This window comes from Arabidopsis lyrata, assembly GCF_000004255.2.
Source record: "Arabidopsis lyrata subsp. lyrata unplaced genomic scaffold ARALYscaffold_6, whole genome shotgun sequence".
Classification (NCBI taxonomy): domain Eukaryota; kingdom Viridiplantae; phylum Streptophyta; class Magnoliopsida; order Brassicales; family Brassicaceae; genus Arabidopsis; species Arabidopsis lyrata.
The window spans coordinates 12675196-12694591 of NW_003302550.1; the positions used below are offsets into that span (position 1 = coordinate 12675196).

General features: G+C 39.8%; 1 protein-coding gene, 1 long non-coding RNA gene and 2 pseudogenes across 5 annotated transcripts; 2 read left to right on the forward strand and 2 right to left on the reverse strand.

Moving 5' to 3' along the window:
• The first annotated feature begins 585 nt into the window (after positions 1-585).
• LOC110227310 lies at positions 586-3238 on the forward strand (annotated as a pseudogene).
• Positions 3239-4690: 1452 nt separating this feature from the next.
• Positions 4691-5196, forward strand: LOC110227334 (annotated as a pseudogene).
• An 8811-nt stretch (positions 5197-14007) lies between these two features.
• LOC9310422 (protein RALF-like 22) lies at positions 14008-15489 on the reverse strand. Its single transcript, XM_021021330.1, has one exon. The coding sequence runs from the start codon at positions 14467-14469 to the stop codon at positions 14119-14121; it is 351 nt and encodes a 116-aa protein (XP_020876989.1). The 5' UTR covers positions 14470-15489; the 3' UTR covers positions 14008-14118.
• Positions 15490-15929: 440 nt separating this feature from the next.
• Positions 15930-18611, reverse strand: LOC110227341. Of its 4 annotated transcripts, none has more exons than XR_002331113.1 (8): positions 18231-18611; positions 17934-18049; positions 17808-17829; positions 17333-17368; positions 16966-17169; positions 16640-16731; positions 16267-16399; positions 15930-16174 (listed from the first exon to the last, which is right to left on the reverse strand). It is a non-coding gene; the product is annotated as an uncharacterized LOC110227341 (long non-coding RNA). The 4 variants fall into 4 exon arrangements; XR_002331112.1 differs by having other exon boundaries at positions 17004-17169; positions 17917-18049; XR_002331111.1 differs by having other exon boundaries at positions 17917-18049; positions 18231-18610.
• Positions 18612-19396: the final 785 nt, after the last annotated feature.

The following is a 19396-nucleotide window of genomic DNA, read 5'->3' on the forward strand; positions in this document are numbered from 1 at the left end:
TGGACCGACTTAACCATGACTTCGTCTCCGGACTCGTATCGAAGTGCAATCACTTTGAATTCTCCTTATGGTGGTAACCACTTCGATTGTTCTTTTGACTTGTGGGTCTAGTGGGCTTTATCCTTAATGGGCAATTTCCCCGACTACGCGGCAATCTTTGGTTGGTCCTGGACCTCTGGTGCGGGATCCAACACCAACAATTAGCCCCCCAAGTTCTTCGAAGTGCCATTCCAATTCGAAGGACTTTAAATGCTTAAATGACCAAAGATTGCGCTCGAGAATCTTTCTGATTTCCCGCCGAAAATCTCATCACTCCTTTAATTCCGGCACTAGCCATTTTTAACCGAGTGACATCTGTCATCATTATGATTTATGACCGCATAGTAATTAATTACTATTAAAACGGGAAAAAACCTTCCCACTTCCCACACAACTTCCGAGGCAGTTTCATCATTTAGCTTGTGTAAGGTAACTTCTTTTCACCATCATTTTCTTCTTTTACTTTTGTGCTTTAATCAAAACTTCTCTCTACTTTTCTTCGCCGAACCTCTCTTCGCCGGATCTTGAATTTTTCATTTTTCTCTGATGACTTCCGATTCTGAGAGACCTGAATCTCCGTCTTACGATGAGAGGCGCTCTAGCAATGACGAATGCACTCGTCCAAACGATATTGCCGGTCCTCATTACAAATCCATCTGTACTCTTCAATCCCTTGAGCGATTAAAGGGGCTTTGTCAAATTCCTCCTGGAATCATAGCGGAGGCACAGATAGCCGATCCCACGGAATCCCCGGAGAACCACCGCGACGGCTACTTTTGTGTTTACGAAATCTACTTCAAGGGCTGCGGATTGACCTTCCCCCTTCCCGAAGCCCTAGTTCGATTCTTGGCGGCTCTTGAGATTACTTTACCTCAACTAACCCCCAATCTCCTCCGAACCATCCTCGGGATTATAACCGTTGCGGCGGAAGCTGGCTACGTCATTGGAGTCCCCGAGCTGAATGAACTCCTAAGTGTAAGGAGTTCATCAAAGAAAACAGGGTACTTCTCGGCGTATCCAAATGCCAACAGGAACGTTATTTCGCACCTCCCGAACAAAGATGAAAACTGGCACCATCCTTGGTTCCTGATTAAGAAAACTCCTGCTTCAATTGGAAATCTTTCCGATGTACTCCCATCGAAGTGGTCTGCGAAGCCTGGTAGAAATTAGGTCATATATTCCTTCCTTGGTTGTTTTATTTTTTATTGACCAAACTCGTTGTTTTCACTTCGCAGCTGTCATCGCTTCGACTCTCCCGACTGAAGAATTCGTCAAGTTCTTCAAAACTATCCTTGAAGGGGAAACCCTTTGGAACTCTTTCACCCTCGATCGGTTTGTCGAGGCCAACCGAAAACTCAGGATGAGTCCTCCCAATCTACTTCATCGTCTTCCGCCTCCTCCCTCAACTCAGGGAATGTCAGCTCGGGCCCTTACTGCCCAGCGTAAGAAACTCTCCAAGCCGATAGCAGAGGCTTGTGATGAAAACAAGGCGTTCCTTGCGGCCGCCATTGACAAAAAAGACTACAACAGGACCCTGCTGGTTGATGATAACAGCACCGAGGGAGCCAGATCCGTTGCTGCTTATAGGTTAACACCTCGTCGCGAACGTCGTGACGAACGTTCTCCTCGGAGAGAGCGATCTCCTCGTCGTGATTCTCCTCGTCCTTCCCGAGACGATTTTAGCAATGAACCACTTAAGAACTTGGTTCACAGGAAGAGGGACAAGTCATCCCGTAGTGACTCTTCTCCGCGAAGGGAGAAATCAAGGGCCCGGACTGACCGTTCACCTCGATCATCCCCTCCCACTGAACCAATGGGTCCTCCCCGACCTGTTGATATGTCTTCTTCTTCCCAGTCCGACAGCGAAAAGACTGCTCGGAGTGCATCTCCTAAAAAGGGAGATTCTGAATCTCGAGATGCTTCCTCGAGGTTAAAGTCTGCTCTTGTCCCTCAAGTCAAATCGCTTTCAGGTTTGGTGATTTACACATACTTAAACGTTTTTGTTTCTATTAAGATTCCAATTTTTACAACTCCTCCTCCTTCGCAGCTATGGAGAAAGAGGGCAGCGTCTTCCGATGCTTCAAGACCCGATTGGGTTCGATTTTGCCAGACTTCGACAAGTGGCGCCCTGCGATTCGTGAACGCTATCTGCTTCATGCTCATCATTCATCTCGGGTTAGTTCCGCTTTGTTTTTCCGATTGTGCTGCCGTTCATCGAAATGTCTCACCATCTCGATTTCATGCATAATGGCAGGCTAACGGTGAGCTTAATGACATGATTGAACATTATGAGGGGCTGGTCCTTGGTCGGGAAAAGGAGATTGACGCGTGGAAGAAAAAACTTTTTGCTCTTGAGGCTGAACTAAGCTCTTCTACCGGCTCCAAGCACGATCTGGAGGACAAGGTCGATAGTCTGACATCCGAGCTGGCGAAGATTAAGGGGGAGCTGCAGGACCAGTATGACCAAAATTTCAAACTCCAGGATGAGCTTTCTGGTGTTCAGGGTAGGCTTCACGAATCCGAATCAACCGCCGATACCCTGAATAACCAACTTATTGAGCTTAACGCGAAGTACAAGGCGATTGCCAAATTGCGTGATTCCGAGTTGGCAAGGTCGGCATCCAAAGCCAGAAAGGAAGTTAAGGGACGCGGGATGGAGTTGATCCAAGGGGCCGTCCGCTTCATGCAGACCGAGAAAGCTAGGTCAGATTTGGAATCAGACATCAAGGAGCATGAGAGCAACCTGATTCTGTTGGATCAAATCCATGATACAGATTTCTCCGAGGAGCAAGAAAGGACCGAACTGTCGGCTAATCTTTCTGAAAAGCAGAGTCGCTTGGCAGCTCTTCCCACTTCGACCTTCAACCCGCAGGACTTCGAGGAATTCTTCACTGAATCGCCTCCTATAAGTGAATCGGGTCTAGACAGGGCAGGTAACGCTTTACTCCTGACACTTACCACCTTTTTCCCACCTTATGTTTTTTTTTTAAAAAAAAATTGACTGGAACTGTCCTTCCCAGGCTCAAGTGAGACGGAAGATGTCGTCGCACCCGAAGTTCCTGCTGCACCGGAGGTCACTCCGGAGGATGTTTGTAATGTAGAGGGCGGACCAAGAGCTCCATCTGACCAAGCACCAGTCAAGGAGGTGAATGAAACTTCGGTTGCTGAGCCGGAGTCCGAGGTGGATATCACTCCGTAGTGGCTGCGTCCACTTTAAATTGGGAATTGTCCCATTTATTTTAAAACTTAATTTCGAATTTGTCTTTGCCTAAGGAGGCTTTATTATTTCTTTTGAACAAGATATTTGTCTGAGGAGGCTTTTAAACCTTTCTAGGTTTTGACCCCAAGGGGGTTCGGTTAAAATTATGTGCGGGTTTGCAAAGTCCGCTTTTAACCCTTTGTGGCCTTGTGGTTATGCTTTCGAGATTTTTAGGCTGATCAGACCTTTCTCTTAAGAATGCGAGAACTGAGCTCGGCTTAAAGCGAGTTCCCCACTTTGGGTTTAGTAAACTCGGTAAATTTATTGGGCTTGGGCCTTAGAAACTTTTGTAGTTAATGCGACGGTTGCTCTTTCCCTTCTTATTTCTTAAAAGTAGGAAAACGGCTCGTCTTTAATGCAATAACTGTCTTTTCTCGATTTTCCAAAAATGGTTTAAACCACTCGGGCACACTATCATTATTGGATTTATGGTTCCAAGACAAACCCTAAACCATTATAAATAAAGGCTTACCTACCTCTAAGCTTTCTTTAAATACGATTTTAGAATCTTACTTGAGAAATATTACGAGAATGGAAAACGAAAAAGTAGCCCCCATTGATCCCGGTAGCCCACTCTTCTTGTCCGGCGACGGCTTTGAACCGGCCGGCGTTCTTTTCCCTCACGCCGTCTTTCACTTTCCTTCAAAGGAGAAGAAAGAGGCTTGCGACTTTATTGACAAGGTTAATATCTGTCGTCTTTGATTAAAAGCTTTTTGTTTCATCTTATTCATTCATCTTTATGCTAGGTTGCCGACAAACACCGTCGCTTGTGTGAAGAGAGGCAGCGGCTAGGCCTCAAAAGGCAAACACTCGAGGCTCGCATTGCTCGGGTGGAGAGGAAGATACGGGCTTTGGAAAGTGACCCCTTTCAAATGGAATGGCGGAACTTCGATTTTGTTGCTGAGATCCCGAAGATGCTTCGGATGTATCTCCGTGCTAGAGGAGTTCCGGGTCCTGTGAATGCTCCGGCCCATACCGTTCCATCTGATAGCGAGGAAGAAGACGAAGAGGAGGACAGCACCAGTCGGAAACGCGTTCGAGATTGTTCCGAGGTGGACGCTAAGAACAAGGCGTCCACTTCGAAAACTAAAACGGCGATGAAGGAGCCTGTTCCTGAGCCTCTTCCATAAATGTTCTCTAACCTTTCCACTCACTTTGAACTCATAATGGGCTTCGGCCCTTTTTTATTTATGAAACATTTGCAACTTTCCTTTCTCTTCAAATATTCTCGGAGATGCGTCTTTTAATGCAGGATTGGTTTAAGGGCATAAATCTCGCCGCGAATCACTCCATTTCCGGGCTGAATCTGCTGCTTGCTAGGGATATGAAGTCCCTATAAATTACAGCTTCAACTTTCCTTTACTTCTCACTATTCTTCTTACTTCTGCAGATATGGATTTTAACTTTCGATGTTCGGAGTCTATGCCGGACTTCTCTAGGATCGGAATGATGGACGAAGATGTTCCAGATGTTCCAAGTAGACGATCTTCTCCACTTCGCGGCTTTTTCAGATCTCATATCTGAGCTCCATGCGCTTTGATCAAGAACCTTCCAGATAGAGACCGGGAGATTGCGATGGCCTTTATCAAAGCGCTCGCAATTCAACACAGGAAGCTATCACTGGAAAAGAAAAAACTTCGGAAGAAGATTCATCGAATGCAGCGCAGGGTCACTGCGATATCAAGGGATCTTCACATCCTTAGTTCTCACCCCGGAGAGTGGATTGAGCTCGGAATCTCCGAATTTGCTCGTATCCCGGATTGTATGATGCCAGTTCTTGATCTTGCTGGTCAAGGAGTTCAAGTGTTCTGCTCTCCGGGAGGGTTTTCCTAACTTGAAGTGTGCGAAGATCGACACTTTGTCTTGTTCGTTTGAATAAATGTTTTGCTTCCAATCTCTTGTATGTTCGCTCGGTCGAACCTTTTCCTTTAATACAGAAATAAAACAAATTTTTATTAATAGCTGAACTCGTTTCCGAGCTGCCTACGTACCCATTTCGGGATCAAGCCACACCGTAGTTCATGTACATAAAAAATGCATGTAGCTTTAAACATAAAACTTCTTTAGGTTGATCACATTCCAAGGTCGCTTGACTGGCCTGTCTTCTAAGTCTTTCAATCTATAAACATCGTTCCGAACCACTTCGGTAATAATGTAAGGTCCTTCCCAATTAATACCGAGTTTACCGGCACCTTCTTCTTTTTTGTTGTCAAAGACACGCCTTAACACATAATCTCCCACGAAGAACGGCCTACTTTTAACTTTAGAATTGTAATATCGGGCTGCTGCCTGCTGGTAATTCTGAATCCGAATCAAAGCTTGATCACGCTTTTCATTTATGGTATCTAGTGAATCATTAAGCATTGCTGAATTTTCTTCCTCATTTAATGGTGCTTCTGTTCGGCGAAGTCCGGGCACGTTGAGTTCAGCTGGTACTACTGCCTCCATGCCATAAACCAAAGAGAATGGAGTTTCTCCGGTAGGTCGCCTAGGGGTTGTACGATAGGCCCATAGGACGGGTTGGAGTTCTTCGTACCATCCTCCCTTTAGATGATTCAAACGTTTCTTGAGATTGCTCAATATCGTCTTGTTCGCGGCTTCCTTGCGGATATCGTGGAGTAGAGTAACTGACTTTGATTCCCCAGTCCGCACAAAAAGCATCAAACTCTTGTGAAATGAATTATGGCCCGTTATCGGTGACTATTTCATACGGAACTCCATGTCGACATATAATATTCTTCCAAATGAAAGTCTTTACCGCCGAATCCTTGATGCCAACATATGCCTCAGCTTCAATCCATTTCGAAAAGTAGTCCGTCAAGACCAAAAGGTATTGTACACCTCGAGTTGATCTGTGCAATGGTCCAATGATGTCCATTGACCACCTCATAAACGGGTACGGGGCGGAGATGGAAGAGAATAACTCCGAAGGTTGATGGATCAATGGTGCATGGAGTTGGCAGCGCTTACATCTTTGGGCAAATTTAACGCAATCCGTGATCATAGTGGGCCAATAGTATCCCATTCTTTTAACTTTAAAAGCCATAGCTCTTCCTGATGAATGACTCCCACATAATCCTTCATGCACTTCGCTCATGACGATTTCGACTTCGGGCCCAAAAATGCATAATAGGTAAGGATCACTGACACCTCGTCTATATAATGCATGCTTTGATAGACAAAATTTCGCGCTAACGATTTTCATTTTCCTGGCCTGCCACTTATTCTTTGGGAGCTCGCCTGTCATGATGTAGTGCTTTATTGGCTCCCTCCAGTCAGCCCCCCAGTCTTTAGCCGGAATTTGGTCAACCTTGTGAAATACTCGTGGCTCTGGCTCGGGATGTTCGTTTGGTTCAAGAACATCCTCCTCGATTAACGGCTCGGTTTCTAATATCGTTTCTGGAATCACATCTTCTGCTAAGACAACGAGTTCCTTGTTAGATGTGTTTGATCCCTTTGACTTCCTCCGTTTGTTGGGTGGCGGTTCGATCTCTGGTTCGCCACGGTCACGTGCCGCTGCTCGAGACCTTGTAATGACGAGGGTTTCTTTGTTGTCTTGAATGCTTCGCTCCGAAATGCATTCCACTGGAATAACTCTTTTCAACTCAGGATCTGATGTTGATACCAATGCGGCGAGTGCGTCCGCAGTTGTATTCTCACCCCGAGGTATGCGGATTAATTCGAATTTCGAGAAATTTTTAGATAGATCCTTCACCACTTCGAGGTATGCTTCCATTCTTGAGTCTTTGGCTTCATAGTCTCCATTAAACTGGTTAACTACTAATTGCGAATCACAATAAGCCACTATTTCCTTAGCTCCAACTCCTTGTGCCAATCGAAGTCCGGCAATCAGGGCTTCATATTCTGCCTCATTATTGGAGGCATTGAATAACAATCGGAATGACTGTTCTAGAATTTCTGATGTTGGAGACTCCAACTTGATTCCCACTCCGGATCCTTGCTTTGTTGAAGACCCATCTACATGTAATTTCCAAGTTTGGTTCTCTGGTTGCTTTATCGTTCCAGGTATTGGTAGCTCGGTCAAGAAGTCTGCTAAAACCTGAGCCTTCATACTGATCCGGCTTTTGAATTCTATATCGTACTCACTTAATTCCACCGCCCATTTCGCCAAACGTCCGAACTGACTTGGACTATGAAGTATTGTTCGGAGTGGTTGGTTGGTTAATACTTCAACCGGATGGGATTGAAAATATGGGCGCAGCTTCCGAACCGAAGTCACCACCGCGAGTGCGAGTTTTTCCATCATCGTGTATCTGGTTTCCGGATCCGTCATTGACTTACTTACGTAGTAAATTGGCTTCTGTTCCCCGCGGTCTTCCCGAACCAAGACTCCACTAACCGCATGGTTTGAAACCGACACGTACAAATAAAGTTTTTCATCAACTTCTAGTTTGGACAATATAGGTGGAGTGGTTAAGTATGCCTTAAGCTGCCCAAAAGCTTCTTCACACTTCTCATCCCAAAGGAATCCTTTGTTTCCTTTTAGAATTTGGTAGAAAGGTAACGACTTATCTGTTGATCTCGAGATAAAACGATTCAAAGCCGCAATCCGCCTAGTTAACCGTTGTACTTCCTTGAAGTTTCTTGGAGATGACATGTTTAGAAAGGCGTTAATTCGATTTGGATTGGCTTCAATCCCTCTTTCTGTCACAATATAGCCAAGAAATTCTCCGGATGGGACTCCGAATGTGCACTTCGCCGGGTTCAGCTTCATTTGATATTTATTGAAAATATCAAAACATTCTTCTAAATGCTTAACATAATCTTCTTTCTTTAACGATTTAACCAACATATCATCTATGTAGACTTCCATTGTTTTTCCGAGATGATGGTGGAACATTTTGTTAACCAACCGTTGATAAGTTGCCCCTGCATTTTTCAAACCGAAAGGCATTACCTTATAACAATAGATACCTCTATCAGTGATAAATGACGTTTTTTCCTGGTCTTCGGGGTTCATCATTATTTGATTATAACCCGAGAAGGCGTCCATGAATGTTAACAGCTCATTCCCAGCGGTGGATTCCACAAGTCGATCTATATGTGGGAGTGGGAAACTGTCTTTGGGACATGCTTTATTGAGGTCTGTGAAGTCGATGCAAACCCTATCTTTCCCATTCTTCTTCTTGACAACGACAGTGTTTGCTACCCACTATGGGTATTGCACTTCTCTTATGGACCCTATCTTCAAAAGTTTATCCACTTCGTCATTCACTATTTTTGCTCGCTCCACTCCAAGCTTTCTTCTTTTTTGTTTCACCGGTTTGGAGCTCGGATCCACGTTTAGTTCATGACAAATTATACTTGGATTTATGCCAGGCATGTCCGCTGCTGACCACGTAAACGATGTTTTGTTTTTCCTCAAGAGTTCGATCAAAGCTTCTTTTATTTGGCCAGTCAAAGTTGCCCCAATTCGAATTTTCCGGTCCGGCTTGTCTTCTTCCAACACCACTTCGATTACTACATCATCTTTCTTCTGCCCACTAGGAAATTTTGTTCTTAGTCCCTCTTTTGCGGGCTTCGTTAATTGCTATTGAATCTTCATACGGTGGCTAGCTAGATAACACGTCCGTGAAGCTTCTTGATCTCCCCGAATTGTTTCCACTCCTCCTGATGTTGGAAATTTGATACATTGATGATATGTAGAGGGGACTGCTTTCATTTGATAAATCCAGGGAGTCCCGAGGATGATGTTGTAAGCTACGGGCTTATCGAAGACAACGAAGTCCACGATCTTCGATACCTTTTTGGCAAGGACCGGTAGCTTGATTGTCCCGAGAGACATGGCTGACTCACTTGTGAATGCAACTAATGGAGACGGAGGCCCCACTATGTCCGCCCGACTAATTCCCATTCTTTCTAAAGTACTTAAAAAGATTAAGTCGACCGAACTGCATGTATCTATAAGGATCCTTGATACTTCGAAGTTGGCAACGTCAAGGGTAATGACTAGAGCATCATCATGAGGTCTTTCGAGGTGCCGCGTTTCTTCTTCATTAAATGATATTGATGCACCTTGAAAATCGACTTCTTCGCTCAAGCTTGCTTTGAGTAGGACATTTCGTCTATGTTTCTTGATGGAACTTATCGAATCTCCTAGAATAACATTGATCTTACCTTTAGAATTCCTTGGTTCTTCCTCGTTGGTTAACCTTGGTCTTTTGGAATTTTGATCTTTGGAATTTTCCTTTGCTTTGTGGTATTCCTTCATAAAATCTTTTATATCGAATTTGGAAAGATCTCCACTGGCCCAAAGCTCTGCGAGGTGCCTTTTAAGAACGCTACAATCCTTGGTTAAATGTCCGGTCACGTTATGAATGTCGCAATATAAACTTTCATCACGGACCCAAGTGTTTGATCTTCCTTTCCCTTGGAATTTCTTTCCGACGGTACTGTTGAAGGGTTGCGACCCAAATTTCTTTGGTCCTTTATTCTCCCTGGGTTCGAACTTCTTGGTAGGGACGGTGATTGCCGGCTTTTCTTGCTTATTTCTTTTGGCAAAATTTTCTTTTTCGTCCTCTACCTCCATCCAGTTGTTTGCGCGGAAGAGTGCATCATGAATTGTGTCTGGTTTATGAAGTATTAAATCTTCTTTAAATCTTGAATCATGTCGCAATCCTTTTCGTAAGGCAGATAAAGCTGATTGTTGTGAGATTCTTGGGAGATTTGACAGCACTCCTTTGAACTTGGTGATGAAAATTCGAAGTGATTCATTTGATCCTTGTGATAAGTTCCAGAGATCGGCATCCGAAACGCTTTTATCCATAAGGATGGAATATTGCTTTAAGAATACAGCTGATAGCTCGTCGAAATTGCTGATCGAACCCGGCTCTAACTGGGTGAACCACATTAAAGCTTGGCCGCATAGATTTTCCGAAAAAAGCTTGCAGTAACCTGCATCCTCATCAGCTTCATCCAATTCGACTCTTCCAGCAGCGATCAGAAAAGCTGCGAGATAGCTCTTTGGATCCTCCAATCCGCTGTAAGGGTCCAACTTGAGCTTTCGGGAATCTTTGATTCTCAAACTCGCAATTCGCGAGATGAAAGGTGTTCGCCTAGCTTCTTAAATGACTCGATTGATATCCGGCTCCGAACTCGTAGCCTGATGGAACTTTGACTTCATTTCTTTTAGTTCTTGGCTAACCTTCCTCATAGTCTCGAACTGGTCGAGGTTTTCCTGCTCGTATTGATCTGCAAGTTGAGCTTCATCTTCGAGCTGTGCCTCTCCATCCAATGGCTGAACTACATTATCAGTAGTACCAGGAGTTGTTTGTCCGCTGGTTTCATTTCGCGCAACGGAACTTGGCGAGTTGAGTATCCTCCTTCGGATTCCCACAGGATTTCCTGCACTTAAAGAGCGAACATGAGTTTGTATAGTATTGACGTTTTGACTAAGAGATACCTGGGATGTTTGCAACGTATCGACGACCTTTTCCACATCCGAGAACTTTTGTGATATGTCCGACATGGTTTGCTGCATAGCTTTGAGGGTTTCGGCCAATGATGTCTCAACGGCGTCTCCTCCGGACATTGCTGTTTATCTCGGGAATGTAGTAAACAAAAATCTGACCACTCAAGAATCCTCTATCCTCACAGGCGGCGCCAAAATGTGGATGTCGGATTCACACACTCAAGTATTTTTATTAAGTAGGAAAGATTATTCTTGAGGGACAAAAAATAAGAATACAAAAGGCTTATGAATTGTTACAAAAATTGCTATAGTATTTCTTGCTCGAGAGAGAGATCCCCTTTTCATGGCCATTGGCCTTTATATTTATACATAGAGACACAACATTAAAATGAATAATTAAGTACAATTATTCCCTCTTAAATGTGTCCGTTTTGATCTTTGACTTTAATGTTCAACGTTTGAATTTGAGTTGACCCTGATCTTCATGGGCCTCACCTTTTGGCCCAAGTGTCCTTGGACCGACTTAACCATGACTTCGTCTCCGGACTCGTATCGAGGTGCAATCACTTCGAATTCTCCTTATGGTGGTAACCACTTCGATTGTTCTTTTGACTTGTGGGTCTAGTGGGCTTTATCCTTAATGGGCCATTTCCCCGACTACGTGGCAATCTTTGGTTGGTCCTGGACCTCTGGTGCGGGATCCGACACCAACAATAACTCTGATTCCTGCAGGAATCTGAGACGGGTGTAAACCTTTGACAATTAAGCTAAGCTGGTGCTCCGCATCTCTCTTATTTCTTGCTTCAGAGGAAAGTTTCAAGGGAGCTCTCTCAGATCCCAGATTAAGATGTTGAAGAGCAAACCACAGGTTTTGATCAGCCATAGGTTTTGAAAGAGGATTAAATCCGATAGACCAGAAGGAAAATCCGTGAACGGCGGAAGGCAGGTCACCGGAAAAATGAGGCGGTGAAAGCGTTTTCTCAGGGTTTCTAGAATCGCCTCCACTACAAATTCTAATTTCACAATGTTCAGAATTTTTAAAAATATATATATATTTCAAATATGAAATTATGACTATTAATATTTATGCAAAAAGTTTAATTTTGACAGTGCGAGTGAAACAGATATGATTTTAGTATTACAAAACATCTCACATTATACTCTAGTTATCAGTTTTTTTTTTTGTTTTTTTCCGGCAAATTTAATAAAGGGAAACTAAACTTTTTATTATATCTCTATAAAAACTTGTTCCATTTTACATATTTTCTATGAATGCAAAAAATTGTGGATGTGTCAGTTAGTTAAGTGGTTAAGTCCATTTGACTCCACTTTTTCCACCGGAGTTCGACTTCATTAAATCGCGTTATCCCACGTAGTAGGGATTAGGTATGGATCGGATCGGAACTTGTCCATCCAAAAATATTATAAAAGAAATGAATGCAAAGAAATTATATATTCATATATTACATTCTAAAAACACACAGTTAGAAAGGATATTTATTTAGAAATGGAGAGAGTAATTAATTAATCGGAGTCAAAGAAAGCTTCCATTTTATGACAGATAATTTGTAGTTGAAAGAACTTTTGTATAAATGTTGGGTGTTACTGTGTTAGGCGGTGATGGCCCCCATGTTTATCAGATAAACCAACATGCCACCAACAACCAAATAAAGAAACGATTTGATTCTGCCTTTGTTTTCAATCTCTATACATTTTGCTTTTATTCTTTTAAGTCTTATTTTGGATTGACAACATTATCAAAGCTTTCTTTCTGCTTTCTCCGACTAATCAGCTCTCAAAAAATGCATTAATTGAAAAGTCATATTATGATTTCCTTGTAAAACATATGCATTTAGGTGTCACTTGGCAGGTAATTAAAAACCCTAGACGTTATGTAACATTCAAATATTCAATGAGTTGGCTAAGTACCTAATTATAGTCCGTTAAATTTCTAAACAATTAGGTAGGCATTTGAATCTATAAATTTTTTGTCGCCTAAATTAAAAATGTTTATGTATATATGGCCGTAGGGGAAGCTAAATCAGTGAACAAGAGTTTACATATATACGATGTAAGTACATGAAAAGATGTAACTGAACGAGCAAAACATTTGCTTCAAGTTCAAAAAGCGAGGAATGAAAGATAAACAAAATTAAACATCTACACTTAGCGTTATGGAAAAATAACTCTTAATTATAATATTATATGGAATGTTTTACGTCGATAACCCTTCACACATAGTCCGCATGAGGCTACATGTTGGTGCAGGAATTAGCACCTCCAACAATACCAGCTTAGACCGGACGAATTACGAATCAAATTGAGAATTCAATGTAAACCGGGGAATCCCGGTTAAGCCTGATAATGGGCTGAACAAGGAGATCGCCAGGCGAGCTCAACTCGGACATGAGAGATCGCCCGCAACCGACTCCTTCATTCAGGAAAAAAGAGATTTTCCCAAAGGATTAAGGAGAATCCCGAAAAGAAAGGAAAGATTGAAGATTTAACTTTATCAAATTAGAAGATTAACTTATCTCTAAACCGCCTAAAACCTGTATAAATAGAGAGGTTTGTCCTCTATTCAAGGGATCCGCAACTTTTGCACTAAAACCCTAATTGTTCTTGAGCTAAACCCTAGTGTTGTCTCTAAGCAATAAAATTCACCTTTTCTTCGAGTCTTTGATCCAAGTTACAAAAGAGAGATCCGAGTTACAAAAGAGAGTTATTGAATTTGTTTTCCTCCTTTAAACAAATTCATTGTGTGATTTTCAGAATCAACACTACACGGTTTCTAGGATATGAGCAATGGCAGAGAATCTGACTTCTAAGGAATTTTGAATTTATAGAATTATGTGAAGGTTAAGCAGTCAAATTCGTATATTTCAACAACTAAATCCAAAAATGGAGTTGAGAAATATTATAGTACGGTAGAGACTCTAGAGTATATTTAAGATGCAAATCTAAGTAGGGAACATCTTAATTTTTTTCCATGTTAGAGGCATCTTTTATTGAGAAGTCAAAGATCATCATCATATTCATATATACTTTGATTTTATTGATCCATTACTGAACACTTTAAAAAGTTTCTTCAAAATTTGTTTTCTATGATAAATGTATCTTGTTCGACTGCTCCACTTAACTTGCTATTTGGAATGATATCGTAAGTATCATCACCTTGGTGAATCTATTCATGTAGTTATGTTTTTGTTTGGTATAACACAAGTAGTTTCAGTTCAGGTATAACAAGATTTTGTTAACCAATATCTCCGTAAGTGAAGTAAGTTAACATTATGTTATATGTATGAAACCCCAAACAGATAAAAAAACAAAGAAAAGAACAAAGTAAAAACGCACAAGAACGAATAAGGTAAAAACAAGAAATTCAAATTCAACGCCTGCACCTCGTGATTGTGCTGCAACCGCGGCTGTAAGGGTTAGCCTGAGCGCCGCGTTTGCAGTTGTAGTAAGATGCACCCCGTCGGGAACAAGGAACATTGTTCTTCCTCATTGCACCGTAGCTAATGTACTTCTTCGAAGCTAAAATGCGCTTGCTGATCTCAGAATCGAATTCAAACTCTTCTTCTTCGGCTATACATTCTGCGATTGATCCTTTGCAGTTAGAGGTGGTTCCGGTTCGGACTACGAACCCCAAGGCGTCTTCGTAGCTGCCAGCTTCAACTGCCGCGATCACGATCATGAGAATCGCTACCGCAGCGTAGATCGTACGAGAGTTCACCATTCTACTTGCAAAACCTTCTGATTAATTAGAGAGGTTTTTAACTTCTTTGTCGTCTTTGAGTTTTACAGCAGAAGACAACACGGCTTAACTTTGGTCTTTAGCCTCTTATTAAGTTATTATAACTCAAGGAAATTATTTAGAAGTGGACATTCCCTTAATTGGTTTTATTTACGGAAACACCATTGCCTTTGTTTGAACATATCTATACACGTATAATTTGATTTTCTTTGTTTATTATACTTTTCAATTCGGATTTTTAAAAACAAATTCAGAAATTGACTTGAACCGACGTACGTACCGTTCGTTATGTGTTAAATTTTTAAAGGTATTTAAGTTTTTTGTATGTTGCAGTCTTGCATAAAAGGTTACATTTTTGTCGTAGTAGTAGTGTTACCATATGGAAGTACCTTATAAACCTTATAAACTTTATAAAATTTTAGAAAACTTTTTAGATTTAATAAGAGATATTTTTGAAAATAAACAACTAAAGGGAACATTTTTAAAAAATGCACCCCAACAAAAGTATTTCTCAAAAATTTCCAATGCTAAAAATCATGTAGACCACTCCAATTGGTTGACTGGTTTCTTAAAAGTCAAAACCTTCGGACACCACAAATCAAATGGTATGAAGTAGGACGAGAGATAAAGCCAGATGACATCAACCCTAAGTCCTAACTCCGTCCAACGTTCCGTACACATCGGCGGACGTTTTTATCATCAGTCACCGTTAAAGATTATTGGTCCTTTTCTGCTCAAATTTCTTAAAAAGTTCTTTATCTCAAAAAAAAAAAAAATTAAAGACGTGTAGGTCACTCCTCCTAAACACCACCAACAACAACGTAACTTCACGATCGTCCCTATAGTTGACAAATTACACACAAACAAAAACGCCAAGTAAACGATTTTTGTGTGTAAATATCATATAATTACAAATAAATACTTCCACCTTGTTGACCAAAAAAAAAACTTATAACATCTCCACCTATGTATAAACATGCATGATTGTATCATTTATTTTTATGTATATGACATTGGTATATTGTACATAAATATAAACGAAGTATCTTAACTTTAAATGGTAGTTTAGATTTTTGACCAGAAAATGGGATATAACACTACAAGAAATATCTACATTATTAGCAAGAGATAAGAGCTATTATATGTCATTAATAGCGTTTTCATAAACGCTGTCTTATGCCCCTGTTATGGTAGACCCCCTACATACAATAGCGTGTTTTCCGTATGTTATTATAGAGCATTCTACCATAGCATTAGGCAAACGCTTTGATATAACGACTTTTTTATAAAAAAAAAATTATGTATTAAGTCATTTTTCGTGCTATTATAGGTACTTTCTACCATAGCGTTATTAAAATGCTTTAATTTTTTATAGCACATTTTTATACGTTAATACATCATATGCAATTAAAATATATATATTTGAAATCCAATTACTTATATGCTACAAAACCAATTTATTAAAAGCATGTTTCTTTCCATAGATCATCAAAAGATACATAGTTTAGTATTCAACACCATTTAAAACAAGGTCTTAAACAAGACAAGTATTGTAATTCATTTGGACTAAACGAAGAACTCCATTGATTTGCTCTTTCTCTCCCTCCAAGAACTTAGGTTGATGTCCACACTTCACTGCCATCTCCAAATCCTCTATAGCTTGGTTCTTTTCTTTGTCGTTGGTTGTCTTTGTATAAGTAAAACAAGTTAGTTTTTCAAATGCTTCTACTAGATAATGACTATGTATAAAACCGTGAGGAAAGAGTGAAATATAGGAACCTGAGATCTCTTTTGCAGAAGCTGCAGCAACAAAAACAGTAGCATAGGAGAAGAGACAGAAGCTGCAGCAACAACAACAGTAGCATAGGACAAGAGAGCACAAACAGAAGCTTGGAGGCGAATCAAGTGCAACCTGAAAAATAACATGATCCGAGTAAGTAATTCAATCACACCTAATATATATACGGAGATCGAAACTGTTAGAGACAATGTTTAAACCATTTTGACAAGAATCAAGAAGAAGATTATATTTACTTACTTAGGCTAAATAAGTGACCAGAAAAAGACTGTCTTTTAACACCAAATCCAGTGAGATGGTCTTAACAAAGTTACAGCTTAATGGACCATATGAAGTTAAGAGATAAAACCAAACCTGTTTCTTGCCCAATTATATTGTTGTACACCAGCAAAAGGAGCAAATTGGAGCAATAGAAAACCATCTTTTGACAACTTGAAAGCTCCAGACTGCAAAAAAAAACAAAAATCAAATGGAAAACTCATACTTGAAAGCTTTCCTAATTTTTTGAGATAAATCGGTTACAAAAAGACAACATTTCTTACTTATAGTGATGAAAGATGTGTAATTTAGTTTTAGAAGAAACAAGATCACGTACCAGTTGATTTAGAATTTCCAAAATATTAAACTTATTCTCTTAAAAGATAAACAAGTTGAAAGCTACGAGAAAATATTCGACGAACCTGACTGAGGCAAAGGAAGAAACAAAGAAGGAGAGAACCTTGACTACGTCACTTCTAGAGACTCCAGGATTCCATCTCTCTCTGCTTCACAACTTACCAAAAGAAAATAATTTCGAAACAAATGTGATCTCACCATATATCCAACAAACAGCGGATACTAAACGCACATACTCCATTTCTCTAGCGTCAAAAGATTCATCCACCCTATAAGAAAGGCAAAACAACAACAATCCTATATCAATCTCCGATGAAACAAACATATGATTTTTCATGTAAGCTGCATTTGATTCAAAATCCAGTTAATAACAATAGCCTTTGCAGTCGCTTTTTTACACATATACCAAAAACTAAGACAAAGTAAGCTTACAGTTTTGCTATATATCAAGAGGTAAGAATTCAGAACCTACAAAAAAAAAAAGAGATTGTTTAATTAATCTCCAGAACTGAGATAAACAAACAAACAAAGACATTTTCTTAGTTCACAAATCTTACCATGAAAGAGTAGTTTATGGCCAGAGAAGAAGCAAGAGAACAAAAAGAGTGACAAAACAAAGTGGGTGCAAACAATGCAATCAAAGCAATGATTCAAATCATACATTTAGCTAGATCTTATCAAATGAGATAAGAAAAGATAAGCCAACTTAAAAACACACGATAGGTATGCTTCATCTTGTAAATAAACCAAAACCAACAAAACTATTTGCAGACACAAATCCAAAACCAACTTACATATGTGGCTACTAAAAACTATGTAATTCCTTTCAAGCAACAAACCCAAAAAAAAAAAAAGACTCCATCTTCAATGGTTGAATCGATGAAGAGGTAAGAGTAAGTAGTAGTACCTCAAGTTTGGAGCTTCATTACCTAAAGAACAAAAACGTATCTAAAGTCAAAATCAACAATGATGAGATGATTAAATCAACAAAAGGGACCAAAAGAAGAAATCCAAACCCCGTAATTACTACGACCATGTGTTCACTCTTTCTCAGTCTTCGTCTTCACAGTTCTCATATTCACAGTAATTGCCGTCACTTACCAACCACCAGATCCATGGCTTGAATCTGCTCCAGCTCTCACCAAACTCCTAACCGAAACCAAAAACGCAATTTTCAAAATCGGTGAAGATATGCTTCTTCTTCTCCGGTTTCAGCTCCGGCGGTGCAAGTTACGGAGGCGACGATTGAGAAATCCGAGGAGAGAATCGGGAATATGACGGTGAAGATGAGTTTAGGGTTCATAAGTTAAGAAATCTGAAATAGAAGTACCTTTACTGTGTTCCGTCGTGACGACGAGCTTCACTGTGGAGGCCGGCGACGAGCTTCACGCTATGTCTCAGATCCAACAAATCTCTTTCTTCGACTTGGTATTTTTTTTTTTTTTGGAGATATGTTTTATTTTGTGGTAAAGTGAAGGGTTTTAATTTTTGGACTTTGGCGTTTTAAGTTTTTGGATCTAAAACATATGGCGCTTAAGTGAATTATTTCGCCTAAGTATTGGCGGAACGAGTGATTTTAGCTTTCTATTTGGTGATTTTCTATTTTAGCGTTGTTTCAGTGCTATTATATATAATTCAAATCAAAAACTTATCTTTCATAGCAGTTACGGAAAATGAGCTATCATCATGTGCTATCAATGTGGATATTTCTTGTAGTGTAACAAAGTAATCTTAACACAAAGCTCTTTTTCTTTTCTTGGTCCTGTAAAACTGTCATAAGCACAAACTTCAACCGACAAAAATTTAACTAAAAGGAAAGCAAATAAAGATTACCAAAGATATGGAGAATCTTGTTTTTCCACGTTGTTAAAAAGTGGGTGAAAAGCTATTCGTTTTGTCAAAGGAACATTTCATTTCAATCATTAAGATTTTAGAACAATGATACTTAAACATTAGTTAATTGTATTTAAATATATTCTTTCAATGCATTTATCATTATAAAAAAATGGGTTATATTAATATAAATACACAGAAGACTTATAAATTAAGAATACACCTATAGTTTTTATATAATTAATTCTCTCTCATCAACTTATATAAATTGGACAAAAATACCTCTCCGTATATAACAAATTATTTAGCAATATAAGAAAATTGTTATCGACGTTTTATATCTGATTCTAACGAATCAAATACATAGGTAAGAACATATTATGAGTTAACTGATTATCTATTAGGTTAGCATGATAACATAATATATATCGATAAGTTTATAAATATATCGTGTTAAATCATATTGTATCGCGATAAGTTTATAATTTATGTAATAAACTTATATTTATCGTGGCAACTCATTTGTTATATTATATACAAAGAACTAGTTACATATATTATAATGTTTGTGTGGATAACTATTCGATTAACATGTTAACAAGTATTTTATCGACATTAGAAATCAAATAAGAGAAAGAAAACCTGAAATAATCTACTGGGTTT

What these genes read in the sequence shown, in the direction of transcription:
- LOC9310422 (XM_021021330.1), bottom strand. Translation starts at nt 14,469, where the DNA reads ATGGTGAACTCTCGTACGATCTACGCTGCGGTAGCGATTCTCATGATC.